General features: G+C 39.1%; 2 protein-coding genes across 6 annotated transcripts; both read right to left on the bottom strand.

The window, feature by feature from the left end:
• Positions 1-243: 243 nt before the first annotated feature.
• Positions 244-10,261, bottom strand: LOC134820550 (uncharacterized). 5 transcript variants are annotated; one of them, XM_063830992.1, is made up of 7 exons: positions 10,027-10,261; positions 6,104-6,265; positions 3,200-3,307; positions 2,845-3,008; positions 1,923-2,011; positions 1,471-1,726; positions 244-1,238 (listed from the first exon to the last, which is right to left on the bottom strand). In XM_063830992.1, exons 3-7 carry the CDS (start codon positions 3,270-3,272, stop codon positions 1,032-1,034), a joined length of 789 nt encoding a protein of 262 aa, XP_063687062.1. In that variant the 5' UTR covers positions 3,273-3,307; positions 6,104-6,265; positions 10,027-10,261; the 3' UTR covers positions 244-1,031. The 5 variants fall into 5 exon arrangements, with proteins under 5 accessions (XP_063687062.1, XP_063687063.1, XP_063687066.1 ...); XM_063830993.1 differs by having other exon boundaries at positions 6,104-6,259; XM_063830996.1 differs by having other exon boundaries at positions 2,845-2,969; positions 10,027-10,256.
• A 3,816-nt stretch (positions 10,262-14,077) lies between these two features.
• On the bottom strand, positions 14,078-19,506 carry LOC134821299 (cholesterol 24-hydroxylase-like). The gene is made up of 12 exons (XM_063832021.1): positions 19,067-19,506; positions 18,729-18,804; positions 18,350-18,488; positions 17,894-17,975; positions 16,867-17,002; positions 16,536-16,658; positions 16,364-16,438; positions 16,123-16,236; positions 15,732-15,884; positions 15,233-15,529; positions 14,915-15,060; positions 14,078-14,811 (listed from the first exon to the last, which is right to left on the bottom strand). Exons 1-12 carry the CDS (start codon positions 19,231-19,233, stop codon positions 14,715-14,717), a joined length of 1,605 nt encoding a protein of 534 aa, XP_063688091.1. The 5' UTR covers positions 19,234-19,506; the 3' UTR covers positions 14,078-14,714.
• Positions 19,507-21,671: the final 2,165 nt, after the last annotated feature.

Genomic DNA, 21,671 nt, shown 5'->3' with positions numbered 1-21,671 from the left:
AATGTTGTATTTAGAGGGGTCACCTTTTTTGTTAGACTTAAAGTTAAAGGGAACCCTTGACAGCACGGGCCCTTTCTAATGCGGTTTGAATGTCAAATCTCTATCCTCCTTAGAACTAGAGCAGGTTGTCGGTTTGGTGATAATCCATTCCTGAAGACTGCAAATTAAATCTGGCAGTCCAAACTGCACTTGACAGTGTATTGATAGCCGCCAACCATTCAGTGAAAATGACATATTTCGCAAGTTATGATAAAATTGCAAACGCAAAACATTGTACACAATATTTTTAAAAACAAAGCTGTGACCATGACTTATGATCTTCCTCAATCAGACATACACAAAGAAAACGTGCAAGACGTTTTGGACACGCGGATCGCTACATCGAGTCAAACCCAACACCCCAAATTTAAGACACTAACATGAAACTTGCCAGACGAAAGGTTTACGTTGTTAATAGCCGAAAAAAAATTCTATCAGAGTAGAATTCTTTATCCAGTATTTCAAATATATGGTTTGGATAGAAATATTTCCTCATTTCTAGTTATGTTATAATCTGCGGTGAAGCTAAGCATCTAATTTGAGTGTTAAATCTAGTGTAAACCTACTAAGTTACTTAGCAAAGCACTTCCATCGACCAAATTGCCAAAAAATAAGTGTCGTGGCATGAAACTGGAAAGATATTGCAAATATGTCGACGGCAATCCCATAACTTTATATCATAGCCCTTCTTGAAGAGCCTTCATTCTGATGAATACAAAATCTGAATACCTCTAATGGGCTGTATCAAAATATTTGGCTTATGCCATATTGTGAGTTTTGGTACTGTGAAAAATCTGTCCCTAAAATAAATACTGAACACTGCATACATAGAACTATAAATCGCCTAAAATATCTGGTTTCAAGCAAGTAGCTTGGTAAACTGATCCAAAATAGAGTGCGTCAACAGAGAGTCTTGCTGGTATTCACAACGACATATCGATGGAATTGGAATATTCTGATGTTAACAAAGACTAAGAGGTTATCTTCGGATGTTAACAAAGAGTAGACTCCCCGGTGCTCGGGGGTGATCTGTCCTCCCCAGTATCGCTGCTCTCGGTCTCATCATCCAGCCGGTCTAGTCTCTCCAAGTGTGTTAGCCAGTGCAGATAGGAGTTCCCCAGGGGTCCCAGTATTCGGTGTTCGGGCCGGGCTGATTTAGGCCGGAGCTTCTCGGGGGACACCCATAGCAGGTCTCTCTCCTGAGTGAAATGATGGTTAGAACATCAATATCTAATATCTAATATCATGTATGTGACAAAACTGGGGACTAGATTGGGATCAAGGTTTAATTTTACTGGTTAGGGTGAGGGTTGGTACTACGGAGCTGTGTATTAGGTTCTTAGCCGGATATAAAACATTAGGCGATTTTTCGAGAGTTGAAACACTCGGCATCCAATTATAAATTGAGAAACGTGAACAAACTAAACCCACCGTATTATAAGATCTGGTTTTCCTGATTGAGTCAGCATGAGCCTTGGCAATGGTCTTCGGACTTGGATACTGTCTCTCAGCCACTACTATCTTTTTGATAGATGTCTGGTCGATTATGTCGTCTGGATTGCAGCCTAGGTGGGCTCTGGTTCGGATGTGTTGCAGGTACAGTCCTGATTTGCAGAACCGCTTACCACATTCGTCACAGGTCAGGATGTCTTTTATAGCTGAGCTGCACAGAGGAGACACTGTTTCACTGTCGGAGATATGTTTTAGATGAGTTCAGTTTTACGTTACCTCAGTGACTAGGTTCTAAACTGAATGTTATGAAGATATCAGAATCAACAAATGTGATCAGCTAATTTAGATTCTAAAAATACACTTCAGATAATTTAAAGTTGATTACTACTAGGATAAACTAAATCTCTGAACTGCTGAACTAGTTTTCTAACCTGGATTCTCCTCTAATGTTTTCCGCATCACTATCAATGCTCGAACAACTCTTACTCTCATAACCACTACTGCTGGCCGAGCTTCGGTTCTGAAGAAAATAAGGGTTACTTTGGTACTGAAATATTCAGCAATTAAGTTCACTTTGCTCCACAGAGCTCGGTACTATAAAACAGTGTACACATTGATCACGTGCACAAGGGCCAGCCCCTCCCAGTTGCTTAAATATTCCACCCTTCTGTTAGGGAGGTGATCATGCATCTCTTTTAAACATTCCACAAATATTCAGTCACATTTTGATACGTAAATAGCTGAATCATGCACCTGAAATTTGCCAAATTGTTGTAAAAGAGATACGTTCTTAATTCTGTTGTTGCTGTATAGATACCATGTTTCTCTAAATCAAGGCATTTGTCAAGTTATCTCCGTCTTGCCAAGAATCTGTTACAATGAGTTCTGTATCTTCTCAGTCAGAAACAAGCACAACACAAAGAACTTTTTGTTAACAAGCATGAGCTGATACGACTTCTCCAGCGCAATTCTCAGACAAAAATTATTCAAGCAAGAATTAAAATTTTATGCATCTCGAATTAAAGCGTGGATGATTTTATAGTCATAATTACATCTTAAATCGGTTATGTCTATTGGTCACGTTGTGAATGTTTTAAATTGCTTTTTAAAGAGTGCTGCTCTATGAGAAAAACATTTTAAGTGCTGGAGTTAGAAAATAAATTCTTCCATCGCGAAATTCAGTCTTACTTCAAAAATTATAGTCAACGATATGAATCCATCAGATTGCATTTAAATTAGTAGAATCGTACAAAATTATCGCACAGAAATGCATGATGCAGGACAATTATAAAACTGAAAATATCAGGGAAAACACCCAGGATAACAACAAGATATTGAGAATTGGGAATTTACCTCGTTGGCTTTGACCACCACAACATTCTTTTGGTCCGTTATCTCCACATTCTGGAATCTAACACGTTTTTCCTCTCCTGAGTGGTTTCGGGAACTCCTCGGTGTGAAATCTTCTATCAGTGGTTCTGAGGATGATGTACTGTTCTTCAGATGACCATTTATCACTGGAGGTTTCTTACTAATCTTAGTTCGGATACAAGATAAACAAATTATCGATACCAGGTTGACTGGTTGAGGTACGATTAGGAGCATAAAGACATGTTCTGAGACGCTAAATCGTATATAAGCACGATATATACTGGGCATACATTGTGCCAGTGGTGGAGGATAGTACCAATGTTAGATTGCTACTAACCTATTCCGTTTTGGTGGAGGATAGTCTCAATATCATGAGTACGAGATTCGGCGGGCTGTATAACGTTTCCCATCTTCTTTTCACATCTTCCTCTTCCTTGTCATTCTCCTGGGCAGTTACGACTCTTCAGGTATGGAAGAGGTGCACTAACACAAGATACGGCCACACTTTGATGCTTGGTTAGCAACGAGGACACTCTGGTGTCCAAGGTACATGTAATAGCGATAACGGCTTAACGGCTATTCGTATATGATTATAATAGATTTCAGATACATTTGAAATCGATCGGTAAAAGAATAAATAGTCGCGGGCTTATCAGCTTTGTCGCCGTGAACTTTAGAGGTTCATTTTTATTAGTCGCTGTAACAGAAATGATTATAAAAACGATGCAATCTTAACGAACTAAATCTAAACAAATAACTTAATGTTTATATCAAACTTAAAGAAATATAACAAAATGTAGTGACAAAAATAGTTTTCTTTTAAAAGTAACAGTTATAAAAACTGGAGTTTTCTGTAAAAGTTTAAAAAAACTGATTTTGAAATTGAAATTACATTTATCAAATCAGATAAAAGAGGTGAGAGTACTCATGTGCCACTATAGCATTCCATTTACTGTAGACTGTAGTCGTAGAGCCTTGGAGTAGATCCGCGAAATTGAGTCAACTAAAAACAGGCCACTACACAAGTTATACGCTATGAAACTTAAAGAGCAGAAGAGGTGCTATAGTTACAAATGCTACCCAGATATAACACAATTCAGCTAAGCAAGGTAATTAGAGAAACAATAACTCGATAAAGTATAGTTAGCTATGACAGAAAACTAGATCAAATGTTATTTTACCACCGGTTACCACTATATAAAACTGACAATGTACTATTTGTTTCAACTTAAGCAGGGAACTTCATTAAATCTGCACAAGGTGTGTCACTATAAATCACTTACCTGTAAACTGAAAGTTTTGAAGGTACATCAGTAAATTTGAAGAAGGACACCACTCACCAGCATTCCAGAAACACATTGGTAGACAAATTTGGAACACTAGCACCTAAATGTGTCTCTGAGAAATGTAATTGCAAGGAAAATTGTACTTCATCTAATTTGTACAAGGTGTGTCAGTATCTAACCGAAAGTCTAGAACGTACCATCTCAAAAAATCAGTCAGGAAAATGACGATTCAGAATAAAATTGGGTGGAAAAAGAATAGGAATGCTTTAGACTGATCAATCTATGAGACTATCTATTATAACTTGGGAAACTCGAACAAGTAAGCAACTTTCGTCCCCACGATTGCTGAAAACTTAACAGGAACACTAAATGCGGCTGATGTTTCCAGATGTGTAACAGCAGTAATAATATAATTTTTAAGAGGACTATATGTGACGCACACTGCGCTGACTGCACTATGATTTACCGGTGAGTAACCTGTGTTACCAATCTGTACTACTGTTACCCTGACGAATATGACATTAAATAATTTGTAGTAACCGCATTAGCAACGCTGTGGTTCACTTGGCACAAGTGGCGTCAGGATTTGAGGCTTATAAATTATGCACTGTATACAGTACGTTTTTATAAAGGAGAGGGTTTCTCGGGGTTTTTCACCTAGCATCTGGCACTCAGGCATACAGTCCTAAGATTTCTAATTAGTGATCAGTTAAATATAGTGCCACCTCCAGTCTACAATAACAAAAACTACAAATGTACGGAGAATCAGCTAACATCGTTTAAAAATTAAATCAGGATAGAAATTATGCGACAAGAGATTCAGTGAAGTTGACATTGTCCACTCTTGGTTCACTCAGAGAACCAAGAGTGGACAATGTTACAACCCTTGAAGAGGATTGAAACTTTAAACTGTCGTGGTCCTTGTTGCTCCTTGTTGTTGCTCCTTGTTGCTCCTTTTTGCTGCTCCTTGCTACAGAGGTTTAAATGGATGACCGCAAAATGAACTGTTTATTTTATTTCGGTGGTCTAAAATTGGATCCGTCTTGGTAACATATCAGTCACATTAATTGATTTAAGCCGAATCTAAGCAAACAAAAGAAAAAACAAACAAGATGATAAAAGATATCGATTGATCCTGTGAAAACTCGCAAAAAAGAGGCGTTTTTAAACCAAGAAATTAAAAAACCTTTCGTCAAGTGATGAAAAAGTTAAACTCCCGAAAAAATGGGCGTTTTAAAACGAGAAAAGTTAAGATCATTCATCAAGTGATAAGTTTATAAGTAATAGAAATGACACAAATAGCAATCGAGCTTGACGAGATTATATCCAAGAAAGAGAGCTACAAATCAATAATATTTAATAAACCTACGAATGAAAGATTTGAACAATTTTAACTGTATGTGTAAGTTATTCGAGCAGCAAATCTGACAACACATTGAAAAATCAAGCTAAGGACGTTGATTTGAACGTTGTGAAAGCCTCCCCTCACAGATCATCTCCCATACATACGCGCACATTGCAACCTGCGAAGATAAATAGTACGTCCAGGTGTCACGTGGCACTGTGATGCAAAATACTTACTCTAAAACTAATGGGAATTACACGATAAAGCACGTGGGCTTGTGATAGTGCACGTGGGCTTGTTGTGACAAGCAGGCTGATCAGTTCCAGCATGTCACGTGAATGTCACGTGCTTTTCTCATAATGATAACGTGTCCGGATAATTAATTTTACATAATAAAAGGATTGAGTAGAGAGGTGTAAATAACCTGTAGCGTACTTTGTCAAGTGGGGTATACAGACTATTTTAAACTAACCACAAGTTGAATGGTCTCATGTAAAAGGTGAAAAAAACATAACTTATATTTCAGAAACGAACGTCGCAATTTCAGAAAAAAAGTGGCCACTTTGCGCTGAGATGGCTGTTAAATGTGCTTTTGATAAAAACGTTAAACCTCTGCTCGCTCAACAACATGCTTGTGTTCAATGTAAATCAGTCAAAGTGCGTGGATATAGTGTAAAAGGCAGTTACGGCGTGTCACGTCACGTGACCCTTCACTGGGCGTGAGCTAGCGTGACTTCAGTTGAAAACACACATCCCTGCATCAGACCTGGGGCTTATGATATGTTAAAGGTAGGTTTTAGGGCTAAACTAGATACTTGGGCTGAACTAGATACTGGGGCTAAACTAGATACTGGGGCTAAACTATATTCTAGAGCTAAACTAGATACTGGTGGTTAAACTAGATACTGGTGGTTAAACTAGATACTTGGGCTGAACTAGATACTGGTGCTTAAACTAGATACTGGTGGTTAAACTAGATACTGGTGGTTAAACTAGATACTGGGGCCGAACTAGATACTGGTGCTTAAACTATATTCTAGAGCTAAACTAGATACTGGGGTTAAACTAGATACTGGTGGTTTAACTAGATACTGGTGGTTAAACTAGATACTGGTGGTTAAACTAGATACTTGGGCTGAACTAGATACTGGTGCTTAAACTAGATACTGGTGGTTAAACTAGATACTGGTGGTTAAACTAGATACTTGGGCTGAACTAGATACTGGTGCTTAAACTAGATACTGGTGGTTAAACTAGATACTGTGGTTAAACTAGATACTGTGGTTAAACTAGATACTGGGGTTAAACTAGATACTGTGGTTAAACTAGATACTGGGGCTAAACTAGATACTGGGGCTAAACTAGATACTGGGGCTAAACTATATTCTAGAGCTAAACTAGATACTGGGGTTAAACTAGATACTGGTGGTTTAACTAGATACTGGTGGTTAAACTAGATACTTGGGCTGAACTAGATACTGGTGCTTAAACTAGATACTGGTGGTTAAACTAGATACTGGTGGTTAAACTAGATACTGGGGCTGAACTAGATACTGATGCTTAAACTAGATACTGGTGGTTAAACTAGATATTGTGATTAAACAAGATACTGGTGCTTAAACTAGATACTGGGGCTAAACTAGATACTGGTGCTTAAACTAGATACTGGGGCTGAACTAGATACTGGTGGTTGAACTAGATACTGTGGTTAAACTATATACTGTGGTTAAACTAGATACTGGGGCTGAACTAGATACTGGGGTTAAACTAGATACTGGTGGTTAAACTAGATATTGTGATTAAACGAGATACTGGTGCTTAAACTAGATACTGGGGCTGAACTATATACTGGGGTTAAACTAGATACTGGTGGTTAAACTAGATATTGTGATTAAACAAGATACTGGTGCTTAAACTAGATACTGGGGCTGAACTAGATACTGGGGTTAAACTAGATACTGGTGGTTAAACTAGATATTGTGATTAAACAAGATACTGGTGCTTAAACTATATACTGGGGTTAAACTAGATACTGGTGGTTAAACTAGATACTGGTGGTTAAACTAGATACTGGTGGTTAAACTAGATACTTGGGCTGAACTAGATACTGGTGCTTAAACTAGATACTGGTGGTTAAACTATATACTGGGGATAAACTATATTCTAGAGCTAAACTAGATACTGGGGTTAAACTAGATACTGGTGGCTAAACTAGATACTGGTGGTTAAACTAGATACTGGTGGTTAAACTAGATACTTGGGCTGAACTAGATACTGGTGCTTAAACTAGATACTGGTGGTTAAACTAGATACTGGTGGTTAAACTAGATACTGGGGCTGAACTAGATACTGGTGCTTAAACTAGATACTGTGGTTAAACTAGATACTGGTGGTTAAACTAGATATTGTGATTAAACAAGATACTGGTGCTTAAACTAGATACTGGGGCTAAACTAGATACTGGTGCTTAAACTAGATACTGGGGCTGAACTAGATACTGGTGGTTAAACTAGATACTGTGGTTAAACTATATACTGTGGTTAAACTAGATACTGGGGCTGAACTAGATACTGGGGTTAAACTAGATACTGGTGGTTAAACTAGATACTGGGGCTGAACTATATACTGGGGTTAAACTAGATACTGGTGGTTAAACTAGATACTGGGGTTAAACTAGATACTGGTGGTTAAGCTAGATATTGTGATTAAACAAGATACTGGTGCTTAAACTAGATACTGGGGCTGAACTAGATACTGTGGTTAAACTAGATACTGTGGTTAAACTAGATATTGTGGTTAAACTATATATTGTGGTTAAACTAGATACTGGTGGTTAAACTAGATATTGGTGGTTAAACTAGATATTGTGGTTAAACTAGATACTGTGGTTAAACTAAAAACTGTGGTTAAACTAGAAACTGTGGTTAAACTAGATACTGGTGCTTAAACTAGATACTGTGGTTAAACTAGATACTGGTGGTTAAACTAGATATTGTGATTAAACAAGATACTGGTGCTTAAACTAGATACTGGGGCTAAACTAGATACTGGTGCTTAAACTAGATACTGGGGCTGAACTAGATACTGGTGGTTAAACTAGATACTGTGGTTAAACTATATACTGTGGTTAAACTAGATACTGGGGCTGACTAGATACTGGGGTTAAACTAGATACTGGTGGTTAAACTAGATACTGGGGCTGAACTATATACTGGGGTTAAACTAGATACTGGTGGTTAAACTAGATACTGGGGTTAAACTAGATACTGGTGGTTAAACTAGATATTGTGATTAAACAAGATACTGGTGCTTAAACTAGATACTGGGGCTGAACTAGATACTGTGGTTAAACTAGATACTGTGGTTAAACTAGATATTGTGGTTAAACTATATATTGTGGTTAAACTAGATACTGGTGGTTAAACTAGATATTGGTGGTTAAACTAGATATTGTGGTTAAACTAGATACTGTGGTTAAACTAAAAACTGTGGTTAAACTAGAAACTGTGGTTAAACTAGATACTGGTGGTTAAACTAGGTACTGGTGGTTAAACTAGATACTGGTGGTTAAACTAGATACTTGTGGTTAAACTAGATATTGTGATTAAACAAGATACTGGTGCTTAAACTAGATACTGGGGCTGAACTAGATACTGTGGTTAAACTAGATACTGTGGTTAAACTAGATATTGTGGTTAAACTATATATTGTGGTTAAACTAGATACTGGTGGTTAAACTAGATATTGGTGGTTAAACTAGATATTGTGGTTAAACTAGATACTGTGGTTAAACTAGAAACTGTGGTTAAACTAGAAACTGTGGTTAAACTAGATACTGGTGGTTAAATTAGATACTGGTGGTTAAACTAGATACTGGTGGTTAAACTAGAAACTGTGGTTAAACAAGATATTATCTGTATACGAACTGACAAGCATGATATATGGTTACTGAATAGTGATACTTTTATCAATACCACATGATTTACTCCGCCGTTCTCAGGAACTAACAGTGCTAGATAAACGATAACAAACTATATAGGATATTTATCCAATTATCATGAATAAATACACACGTGATACGGATACACTAAAAGATATGATAAGCTAGTGTGAATTTCAGTGGCGAAACGTGCCTATGTCCCCTACTCCACTAAATGGTTTTACTGCCCACCTAAAACATTTTCTAATATCCTAAAAAGAAAAGAAAAGACAAAAATAAGGTCAGGTCTTCTTATTTGCCGCCCCTACAGCTTTTTGTCCACAATACTGGGGGCTAAACTAGATATTATCTATATATGAACTGATTAGGATGATAAGCAGTTACTGGATAGTGATATTATGTTGGCACTTGGCACTCACCCGACCATATTTTAATTGATATCATACGATTACCTCAGACGTCTTTATAAATAGAACTCTTTATAAAAACTAACAAAGCAGGATAAATGACGAACTATATAGGATCTTTATCCAATTATCCTGAATAAATATGCACGTTATAAGAAGAGACGCTAAAAGATATTATCGATCTACCATGACGTGTACTGTATCCGGACTAGTGACAAGTGTATCTACACGTTCTAATTTCTCCAGACCAAGGTGGTAGGTATCATACTGTTCAATAGTGGGGTTAGCGGTACAAGTGTCCGACAGGGTACCAACTCAATAATGACCTGACTAATTTGACCTGTTCTTGTAGGGACTTATAAAACCTCGCTAGCTTGTTACAAGGGTGAATGGTGTTCAGGTGTTGGTCCCACCTCCGGGAGTACCTGCTTTTATAGTACCTACTCACAACATGTTTATAAACTTGTCAAAACATATTTAAGTGAGCTCGATATCGAGGAGTATGCACAAAAGCACCCTACGTTGCTTAAATTAATTTTTAAACGGATGGGGCGATTTTATCTTTCCGTTAGGAGTTCACGGTCATGACAATAGAATACCGAAATAACTCTGGTGGAAATGCTTGATGTATTTACTACACCATGGTTATTGTAATCGGAAGGAGTCAAGGAAAGACTAATCAGTACAAAGGACTAAAGGAGCTGGACAAAAGATGGTGGATGGAGATTGCAGGACCTATTCAGTATTCAAAACACCTTTTAGGCGAACACTGCAGGAAATACTTATGCAAGTATTCACTATTGAATAAGTACGCCGTGGTTATTTTAATTTAATAGGGTAGGGAAAAGACTTCACAAAAGAAGGCGGTCGATGGTGATTGAGACCCATTTATAACACCTTACGTATAAACTATGCAAAACTTGCGAAGAATATGGTCGATTGCTCATTGGGACCCTTTATCAGCTGCACACTATGAGGAAAATACAGATAGGGCGTGAACTACATGTCGCGACGTGCACAATAATCAAAATAATAATTTGAGTACATTAGTCATTAAAAGCACTTAAGAAGATTTTACATTGACACAAGATTCTGAAATTCAAGCAAGCACGACTGCTTATCACTTGCAGTTAACTCATACATGCAATCTGACTGCGAACAATGCTGCTTCATTGTTAGTGTCATGGTTAGCTCATCTCACAACACAACTTATAACGAGTTCCTTATCAACAGATTGAGAGAAGCGTTATCTTGTGGTTGCTAAACAAGTAACTATCAACTTCGATCAATGTTACGGTAACAGTGAAACTAGCAAACAATAAACACAAATGCAACTATCGGTGAAGAGACATCTCTTTAGATGAATAACGAACGTTAACAAGCTTAAAAAGTTACGTGATAGTTTATTTCGGCACCAGAAACATGACGTGACATTATATGACATAGTTGCAAACCTATATTTTCCATTTTCCGGCACAGTTGACGGTGCTAATTATAGCTGCAACTACAACTATCGGTGAAAGGAAATCCCTTTTCAATTATTTGTAACGAACGTTAACAAGCTTAATAACCGGATATACCACGTACCATTATTAATAATAAAGTACGTGACATATCCGGGAACACAAACATGGCAATGCTGACTAGGCTACTTCATACTCCCAGACATACGTAGAGTTTCCATCTCGCAACATAATTGACTGGGATGGTTAATCTGACTATGCACATAATTCAGCTAGACAGTGCACCTGCTACTTGATAGCCTGGTACTGGAGCGGAGCTTATGAGTTCCACGTCATTATTGAAGAATGACGTGTAGCCTAGGTTAATTATACCGAGCTGCTAGCTCCGCTACTTTACGTCTCAGACTTGCTAAGTCTGTGTCGTAGTTGGGATTATGTGCAGTTTTTTACGTATAATTTAGTCTCGACAGAGGGTGGCTGCCACGAGGAAAAAGGATCTTTTCCCTCAGAATATGTATGCTTTTTTTGTACATAGTACTAGAAAGAGTGAAAGAAGATTAACAATTTTTACAAAATCTAAATATTATCATGATAAAGAGTAGAGTTATGCGGAGACGTACAGATATTGTTTGCACTACGTAAACAGCCATCTATAGGCAACACAGTAGTGCGAAATAGAAAACTCAGTTCGTGCTCCGAAACGGATTCTTTCACCGTCAGCCAAAACTGTGGGGGGAGAGGCTGTGCAACCTGTCCCCAACTGTTCAAACTCCAAACGAAGTTATCACTGTCAATGGTTTGGATTTAACTCTGGATTTCCGGTTGACATGTAAGGACAGCAATATAATTTTATGTCGCCCGATGCGTTTATTTGTAATAGAATTCCCGGATGACATAGAATACCGAATACCTTTGGGCCAAACGGTTTTACTCCTTCATGTAAATGAATGAAGGACACAGAAAGACAATTTACAAAGGACTAAAGATGGACAAAAGTATTGTGGAGATGCGGCCTTTCAGTATTCAATTTTAGGCGCACTAAAATACTTGATTTCACTATGGTAGTTTTTTAATTTAGGGTAGGAAAAGTCACAACAAAGAAGGGTGAGGTGATTAGCTATTTAAAATTTAGAACTATAAATTGGGTAAATATGGATTGTATTACTCGCTTTATACTGCCACTTGAGGAACATGCGATGGGCTCACATGTCGGACGTGCACATAACACTTATTGAGTTTAGTATTAAAATCACTTAGAATTTTACATTGAACTTTAGATTCTATTCAAGCAAGCCGACTCTATTTTTATAGCTATGATGTAAATAATACGAGAACTGCAACCTCTATCATTGTTAGTGTCTGTTACAGTTCCACAACCAAATTGTATAACGAGTTCATTATACAGCATTGAGAATTATTTGGACACTTTTTGGTACAAGGACATCAATTGAACGATGGTTACGTAACGTGAAATGCCATCCAAATAAACGTCGTTCAATTATAATGTCGACTTTCAAGTTAAAGTTCGTGATAGTTTTTTCAAAAAATATGTTTTGCATTTCAAACTTTTTACCAGAATTGGCACAGTTGACGGAGTAATTTATTGTGCCTAAGTTAACGACGGAAATCTTTTCATTATTGTCCGGAAGCTAACAGAATAACCTCTACTTATATCACATTCGAAATCACAGTGCTGGCAAGCACGACCGTTGCCATTATCATCACTATACTATTATACCCCTTTACCCTTTTCCGGACATTAAGATTCATCGGAAGTCTTCCAGAAGGTTTGTTTTTAGTTTAAAACATTCTAATTCAATGTCGATGATGACAGGAATAAGAAATAGTAATGTGGAGATTTTTAAGAAATTTGCATAAAATACGCGCCCGCACTGTTAGTGTTATACGAAATTCGGTAAAAACCCAAAATCACCATTTTCATGTGCCTTAAAAACCATGCTAAAATTGAGATTGAGATCTGAAATTTTGCAGGGCTTCTAGAGACTCTAGACGTTGACCAAATCGACTGCAAAAAAGTTTCAAGTTTCGGGTGTATCGAGAAGTGGGTTTTCTGGACCCCTGTTTTGCGACAGATTGTATTTGTCGTGAAGTATATGGACACGTTCATTCCAGTTTGATGATATGAGGATATGAGCAAACTTTGCCACATAACGATATCTTAATCAGGTTTGGGCGTGTCCCCACGTGTGCAACTTTTAAATTCACAACTTTTAAACTATCCTAATGCACAATATAGACCCATAGGAAGCTGAACTGAGCTCCACAACCCAAGGGAGTTTTATAAAATTATTCTTCAAAAAGCGAATATCTTTATGAAGGAGAAAACTAAAAAAACTTTGTTGTAGATTTTGAGAATGCTTCAACAATTATTTAACAATTCAATATGACCTCAAATTTTGGATAAAATTACTCCTTAATGTTGTAAAATCGATTTGAAAAGTTGTTACGTTGGCAAAAATCAACTTTTAACAAGAAATGCGGCCGCTTTTCTTTTGTGGATGGCCGCTCAATTTTCCGATCCGTGATGGCGTTTTTTATCATATTTTATACAACGTCTTGGTAATACATCAATTTATGAATTGATGTATTACCAAGACGAGTGATCGTTAGTGTTCTCCTTGGTCATTTTATGTTTAATTCCTGTTTAATTCATCATCAAATTCGAACAAAAATGTTGATCCTTTATTATCAAATATGTTATTTTTAAAGCGACAGCTTCTCCTCATCAAGCAACTGAAACAGTGTATGATTCTAAATTCTTTGCTGATTTCATGAATATTTCTTCAGAACTCACTTTATCAATAATAACTCTCCAATATATACAAATACTTAAAAGAAGCAACCTCAACCATACTTGAATCAAGTATGGTTCAAGTAACTTGAACTGTATTGCTATTTGCATGGAAAACGTGTTCATAACACTTTGACTTATAATTGAAACAATCGAGCACATACGGTAGTTTATACTTGCAAACAACAACTGTAACTCTGTTAGCCATATACTTCCACTGATTATGATATCTCACTCTGTAAGCACGGAATTACTTGTATGATTATGAGTATTAGTATTAGTGATATGATTATGTAACTATGTAGGCAAATAATGCGCCACCAAGATGAACATTCACTATAAGTTTCTGTAATGGGTAACCTATAATATCCTACAATAACCTAATCGAGTTATAATCTAATTGAGTTCCTACAATAACCTAGATAACTTGATCATTTCAGTTCCAAAAAGATCAGTTTTCCTGAAAAAGTTCGTACTCCAGAAGTTCATATAAAAATATACTAGTTGGAAGTCATGGTTCTATCTCAAATATAATCTGTCAGGTCAAGAGTTTTCAGAGTTTAACCGATGATATTGGTAAAGGAGTCCAGCTCCTACGACTAAGGTAGAACGGGAGGGTCGAATATTCTCGTAACATCCGGAACTGAGTGAATTGCTGTTTTCCTTGAGGAAAAGAGTGCTGCTTTCTCCGGGAATCTGGGAGAGTATTGTTGTTAGTGAACTTCAGATCAAACTTTGAACGAGCAGCAGTATTTCAAAATGCGAGAAAGAAACAATTTTCTAATTCCCACTCTTAAACCTGGAGAGATTTCTGGTTCTGGGACGGGAGTGATCCCGGGGGACTACAGTGCATCTGAACCCTTGAGACAGTTTCAGTAGTACGTAACTCTGCATGATCTTAATCTCCTCCTCCCCGGGAAGATGGGCGAACTTGTAGTGTCGTAACTGAGGATTGTTTAATTTTAAACACAAGGAGAGGATTTATACTTTACACTAACAGTTCCTTAACAGAGCGATAGTCAGAAAGATAACAATCAGCTGGAGCATCTAAAAGTGTTTGGCTATTATGGAAAACCACGACATAAGTACCGATCATATGTTAATACGAACACCCTACCAAAGAAGCAAGAATGGTCTTCATCTGCATGATAGCAAGAGGTTTGCCCAGACACGACCTGGGTCCAGCTAGAAAAGAGAGATAAGTGTAAGGAACTCTGTTCTTTGTCTCGGCGAATCTCAGCGGTCTAAACTCCTCCGGGTCCTTCCAGTACTTCTCATTCTTGTGGAACAGCTCGTAGAAAGTGACTGTTCTTGAACCCGCAGGGAAGGTAATGTTGTTCAGGGTTCGCTCTTGTCGAGATATTCTGGAGTTCCGGGATACCGCTGGATACAGTCTCAAGGTCTCTAGAATCGTCTTTAAGGGGAGGGAGAACTTTTAGTTATTTTAAAAAGTTTAAACCTTAAAACATACTTAAAACTGTTCATTTGGGATAGTTGATGAAAACAAAAAGTCAGTGTCGTTCAGAAAATACACGAGAACAAACAATAACCTAAAACAGTAACCATTGTAACTGTTGCAATGTAACCTTGTCAACTGTTGCAACCAACACACCTACCATTTCAGTGTACTTCAGTTTATCCAGATCGTCAATGTCCGGGACCTGCTTGTCTTTCAGCACGCTGTCTATCTCGAACAGTAGCTTCCCTAGTTGGTGAGGATTCCTTACCAGAAACGCTAGACACATAACTATTGTCCTTGGTGTGTTTTCCTGAGAAAAGAAAAGTTCAACTGTCTACAGACACTAAACGCAATGTAATGGAATCAAATGAGGTAGATAAATTGAATTTTGATGAATTTTTACCTAAACCTGAAAAAGACGAAGCAATGCTCCCATGCAACGACATTTATTCTATCGCTAAGAATGAACGTAATTTTAAGAACTTTTAGCCGACGATCCTGTCTCGAACATGGTTTAAGAAATGATAAAGTGTACTCAGGATACTAACACTTGCTAGAAATACTGTCATAATATCGTCAATGATAAACTCGTCTTGTTCTGGAAACTGAGAGTCGTTCATCTTCACAATGTGCGCTATAATATCTTCTTCTGCTGCGATGCCCTGTTTAATTTTAGGTCGTCCGTTGAAGGAAGAAAATCCAAATAACTTTAACAATTCTATTTTGCAGATATTCAGCTAAATTACTTTCGATCCGCTAAATAAATGGCTGACAGGCACCAGAACTAACCAGCTTCATCTGTTCCCTTCTTATTTTAAGAATATCAGCGCACTTAGATCTCAGAAATATGATCTTCTCCATAACCTGGGATGACGGTGTGTCAAGTGTCAAATCAACCAACAATTCTTCCAAAATCTCTAAAACTTTTAATCCATTCAACGTGACTAACAACTTCACTAACCAGTTTCTTGTGTTTCTCCCAGATTCCAGGGGTGTAATGGTAGAAGGGCGTAAAGAATGCCGTGTTCATCTCTGTGATCATTACGTGAATTGCACTTGCTATTTCCTTACAATTGGGAGAACCCTGCAAACACACATTACTGTGGTTTACATTACAGTTTTTAAATAGTTGTGTATATAAATTTATAAATAACTTGGAAGTGCAAGCAAACGTAGTGACCACTTTTAGAGAAAAACGCGCCAAACAAGATAAGGATGGTGACCGAATTGTTTTGTTATTGATCCGCATCCACAAATTCAAGTTTCGCCAACAAACACTGGATTACACGAACCATCTCAATACCGTTGTCGAGTCCAAGTTGGCCTATGATAGAGGTGACAACACCACCACTGATATCATTCAGATCCAGAATTTCCTTACCGTTAGCTTTCTCCTGAACCTCCAGTAATAATTGCTCTGTCGCTGATCTGAGGGAGGGTGAGAGGGAGGGGTGAGAGGGAGGGGTAAGAGGGAGGGGTGGGAGGGAGGGTGAGAGGGAGGGGTGAGAGGGAGGGTGAGAGGGAGGGGTGAGAGGGAGGGGTGAGTGAGAGGGTGAGAGGGAGGGTGAGAGGGAGGGGCGAGAAGGAGGGTGAGAGGGAGGGGTGAGAGGGAGGGTTGAGTGAGAGGGCGAGAGGGAGGGTGAGAGGGAGGGGTGAGAAGGAGGGTGAGAGGGAGGGATGAGAAGGAGGGTGAGAGGGAGGGGTGATAGGGAGGGTGAGAGGGAGGGTGAGAGGGAGGGGTGGGAGGGAGGGTGAGAGGGAGGGTGAGAGGGAGGGGTGAGAGGGAGGGGTGAGAGGGAGGGTGAGAGGGAGGGTGAGAGGGAGGGTGAGAGGGAGGGGTGAGAAGGAGGGTAAGAGGGAGGGTGAGTGGGAGGGTCGAGAGGGAGGGTGAGAGGGAGGGTGAGAGGGAGGGGTAAGTGAGAGGGTGAGAGGGAGGGTGAGAAGGAGGGGTGAGAGGGAGGGGTGAGAGGGAGGGTGAGGGGAGGGTGAGAGGGAGGGTGAGAGGGAGGGGTGAGAAGGAGGGTAAGAGGGAGGGTGAGTGGGAGGGGTGAGAAGGAGGGTGAGAGGGAGGGTGATAGTGAAGGAGGGGTTAGAGGGAGGGTGAGAGGGAGGAAGGGGTGCGAGTGAGGGAGGGGTGAATGGGAGGGGTAAATAAGTGTCCCTGTCAGTCTATAATGCTGTCATAAATACATGATGAAATAATATGTCGATTAATGATTAAATCTTTAAGTGGGATTATAACTCAGTATTTTGTATGGTAACGCAGTTGCGTAATATTAGTAAAGATCTAATAATGGACGTTCTAATCCAACTCCAAACCTGACGTTGTCGAAGTATTTTCGGATATTTAAATGGTTGAGAAACTTGGCCATACTTTTCCTTTTGTGAAACCAAACATCTCCTGAAGTTATAATGATGAACTGAATAGCATTTATAAATATCGATAGACAGCTTTATTTGGATCATTTTCCCGTTTTAACAGTAGACCTATAAACTATATATTAATTCATCTGGGAGCATGGCTAGCAATGTTCATCAAAGTTTTTCTGTCTACTGGTAAAAACCAAACAGGTAGTTGTATCTAATATGGTAAACCATGCACTTGGTAATATGGTAAACCATGCACTTGGAGATGGGCGTAATAAAACCGACTTCAAAGGGATTTGGTCCTGAACTATCTGACTGGCTATAGTGGGGCTACCCTGAATACTATGTTAAGTTTAGTGATATAAAATTGCTGTAGACAAGTACAAAGTAAGCAGTTCAAGTATTTACCTCCTTGAGATGAGAGAAAGCTGTGCTCACCCAGCACTTTCTGCTTCCCAAACCGTCTGTTGATGACACTGTTGTTCTTTGGGAAGTTGTCTGGGTCGTTTAGAATCTCTTTTAGAATCACTGGGTCGTGAACAACTATCTACCAAAAAGAAGGAATTGATAGTTAATAAGTTATAAACTAGAGATATAAGTTAATAAATCTGTCATTGAATAATATTCGAGGAAGAAAGATTAAATAATTCACGATCTTTACAAGAAAATTTGCTGTTTAACCAGGCATTGAAACAAACATGAAAGTAAAAGCTATAGTGATAGTAAAAGTTAGATCAAAGTGAAAGTGAAAGCGAAAGTTAAAATATCTTAACATTAAGAGTATTACCAGGCAATGAGTCATCAGTCGTATATGGAAAACCTCTCCACACTGCTTTGTGTATTTTGCTATGGCTTGTATCAATCTGTCATGTTAAAATTACATTATGTTATTACTGAATAAGTACAGAATCAGCCTCTAAGCCTCTTAGATATGGGCAAAAGCTTAGAGATATGGAGCCCGTTGGTTTTGACATGTGACAGCCATTAGCCAATCAGCAAGCAGCATTGAATTTGATCTCTCAAATCCCCGTACTTGGAAAGTCTCCCCATGCTATTAAAACTTTTAAGAACGGGGTATTCGAGGTGGGAAAAGTGGTATTCAAGGTGGTAAAAGACATGGCTTACGTCTGATCGAAGCGATGTTTTGTGATGGTAACGAGATGTCCGACCAGCCAGCCATCTTCAGGAGGCATAGGAATATGTTGGTGTTTTCTGTAGTTAGTGAGAACATTCCAGACCAGCTGTGAGATGTAGGCCAGTGTGGTGACCACTATTAATCCTAGCACCAACATGATAGTGTGGTGGTGACGGTTGTTAATATGGTGACAGAGACAGTCGTTATGGTGATAGATCTGGTGTTGGTTACCTCAAGGGAGCCAGAATGGTCAGCTCCTTTACCGATTTATTGATTGATTCTGTTGCCGTGCGGACCCGTTTAGTTTCAGTTGGCGGAGTTGCAGGGTTAGGATTCAGGGTAAAAGTTATTTTGAAACTGGACTGTCTATCCGCCGTGTGGTCCGCTAAAAACGGATACAAACAAAACTACACAACAAAACTTCTCGTGTGAAGTGTAAGCTTGCCACGGACTGGTAGACGTACAAAACTCACTCTCCACAGAATTGAGCTTGCATTTTTTAAAAATTTGCATATATAATCACGAAAGTCAACTATATGAATATCGGTTTCCCTTATTACGCAAAACGGGCACTGCTTCGAGCATGAAATTTTAGTAAAAAGCTTTGTAACCTATTTATGAGAGTCCTACACCTTCTAATCAGACCATAAGTTGAAAGTGTAAAGACTAAATAATACAAATTAACCGGGAAGCACCATTAAGTGAAATTGCACATAGACGTTTCTCGCGTTGTAATTGTATAAAATGGACAAAAAGTATAGCGCGATTAGATTTAGATATATATTTCTCTTCAAGATAATGATATAATTTTCTGAGATAATCGTAATTCTTGCTTACACCATGGTTTAGGTTTTTGATGCGTTTGTTGAGTTTAGGATATCCGTAGGCTTTTTACGCGAAAAATTATCCGTTTTTCGTCCTTTTCCCAGGCCATTCTTGCAATGTACAAGAGGGCAGAGGCCCATGCACATGATACAGCTCGACCTTATCGTGCTGCACGATGAATTTGTTTTACTATTATTCACACTGACAACTGAGAGGCAACTTTTAATTTGGTACCCAATTTATCAAAATCGGAAACAAAAATTCGGTGCCAACTTATGGCGCTTTGTATCACGTTGTGACCCTCATTGTCATTTCATTTAGTATCGGGGTGAAAGTCACGCTATTATATACACAATACAGCCGCGCACTCGTGAGCGCCTCGCTTGTCGCTTGCTACTGCTAGTTTGTTGCTCGTTTAGTTTCTTTCATGTACTATACTGTACTATACTGTATTCAGTATTATGTATATTCTTGTAGCGCGATGCGTTACTGTGCCGCGCCGCGCACTCAATGAGGCTTCCCATCGCTAGATCGGCGAGATGCTTTACTGTGCCGCGCCGAGCTCAGAGCTGCGATGAATTGACATCGTCAATTAAGTATATTCCTATTCAGAAAGCTTGAAAAAAGCACCGCGAACGTCACACTAGGCACTAGGGCCTGGCGTGCCATGCAAGTTTGAAGTAAGTCATTTAATTGCATGTTCTGAATAAGCGTTTGAAAATACATCATATATTAAGTAAATTTCAACTGTCCCTTTACTTGATTCACGATGTCAATCCTTCGCAGCTCGGTGAGGCACAGTGGTGCATCCCGCCGATCTACCGAAGAGTTGGTTGCGAGAAGCATTATTTGATGCGCGAGAAGCATTATTTGATGCGCGCGCGACCCAGTAGTGCATCGCGCTACAATCCCTTTACTTTAGAAAAATATCGTTTTGTAAAATTGGCAAGTACAAGTGCTACGAAGTGCAGAAAACATTGCATTACCAATTAGGGTTACCTAGCTTGTCTGCTTGCTAGTTTATTTAATTGCTCGCTCTCTCGATCTCCTCTCACGTAAGTGCTCACGTACTTGACGGGTGATACACCATACACCATACACGCAAAATATTTGTTTCAAGACCGCCGACGAGTTGAACTCAGCGCAGTACGTCTTGATAGGTTATAAACTTGCAATCACATACAAATACAACTACAAGCTTTCTGTCCAGGAAGCTTGAAAAGAGCGCCCTGCACAGGAACTGGTGTGCCAGGTAACGATTAGGGTCTTTCTCCGAAAATAAAATAATTGATTCACAATGTCAATCCATTGCAGCTCGGCAAGGCCCAGTAGTGCATTTCGCCGATATACCGTGGTTGCGAGAAAATAGGCGGCGCATTTGACCGGTTTTCGGTCAAATGTTCGTATCATAAAATTTGCGTCACCAAGAGCAAAAATTGGGAAAACCAAGTTTCCAACTCTGGGCGGCGGTTGTATCACGTGGTGACCCCCACTGTCGCTTCACTATACACCCCTGTAGAGTTTCGACGATACAGGGGGAGCCGCGCACTCGTGCGCGGCGGGTCATACATGCAACGTATGAGAAGGCAGCGCTCAGCCGACAGCCTGTCATCTGTCATTTGTCATTCCGTTACCTGGGGCCGGACCTCAGGCTATTTTGCCTGGGGAAATCAGGCTATTATGTTCATTAATAGAGATTCGGCGGAATGACAGGCTGAGCGCGGCCCAGTAATCATTCCGCCGCGAATCTTCATTATGTTTATGAACATT

The sequence above is a fragment of the Bolinopsis microptera genome, chromosome 9 (genome assembly GCF_026151205.1).
Source record: "Bolinopsis microptera isolate Bmic1 chromosome 9, MBARI_Bmic_1.0, whole genome shotgun sequence".
NCBI lineage: Eukaryota > Metazoa > Ctenophora > Tentaculata > Lobata > Bolinopsidae > Bolinopsis > Bolinopsis microptera.
This window is presented reverse-complemented; position numbering and strand designations above follow the sequence as displayed.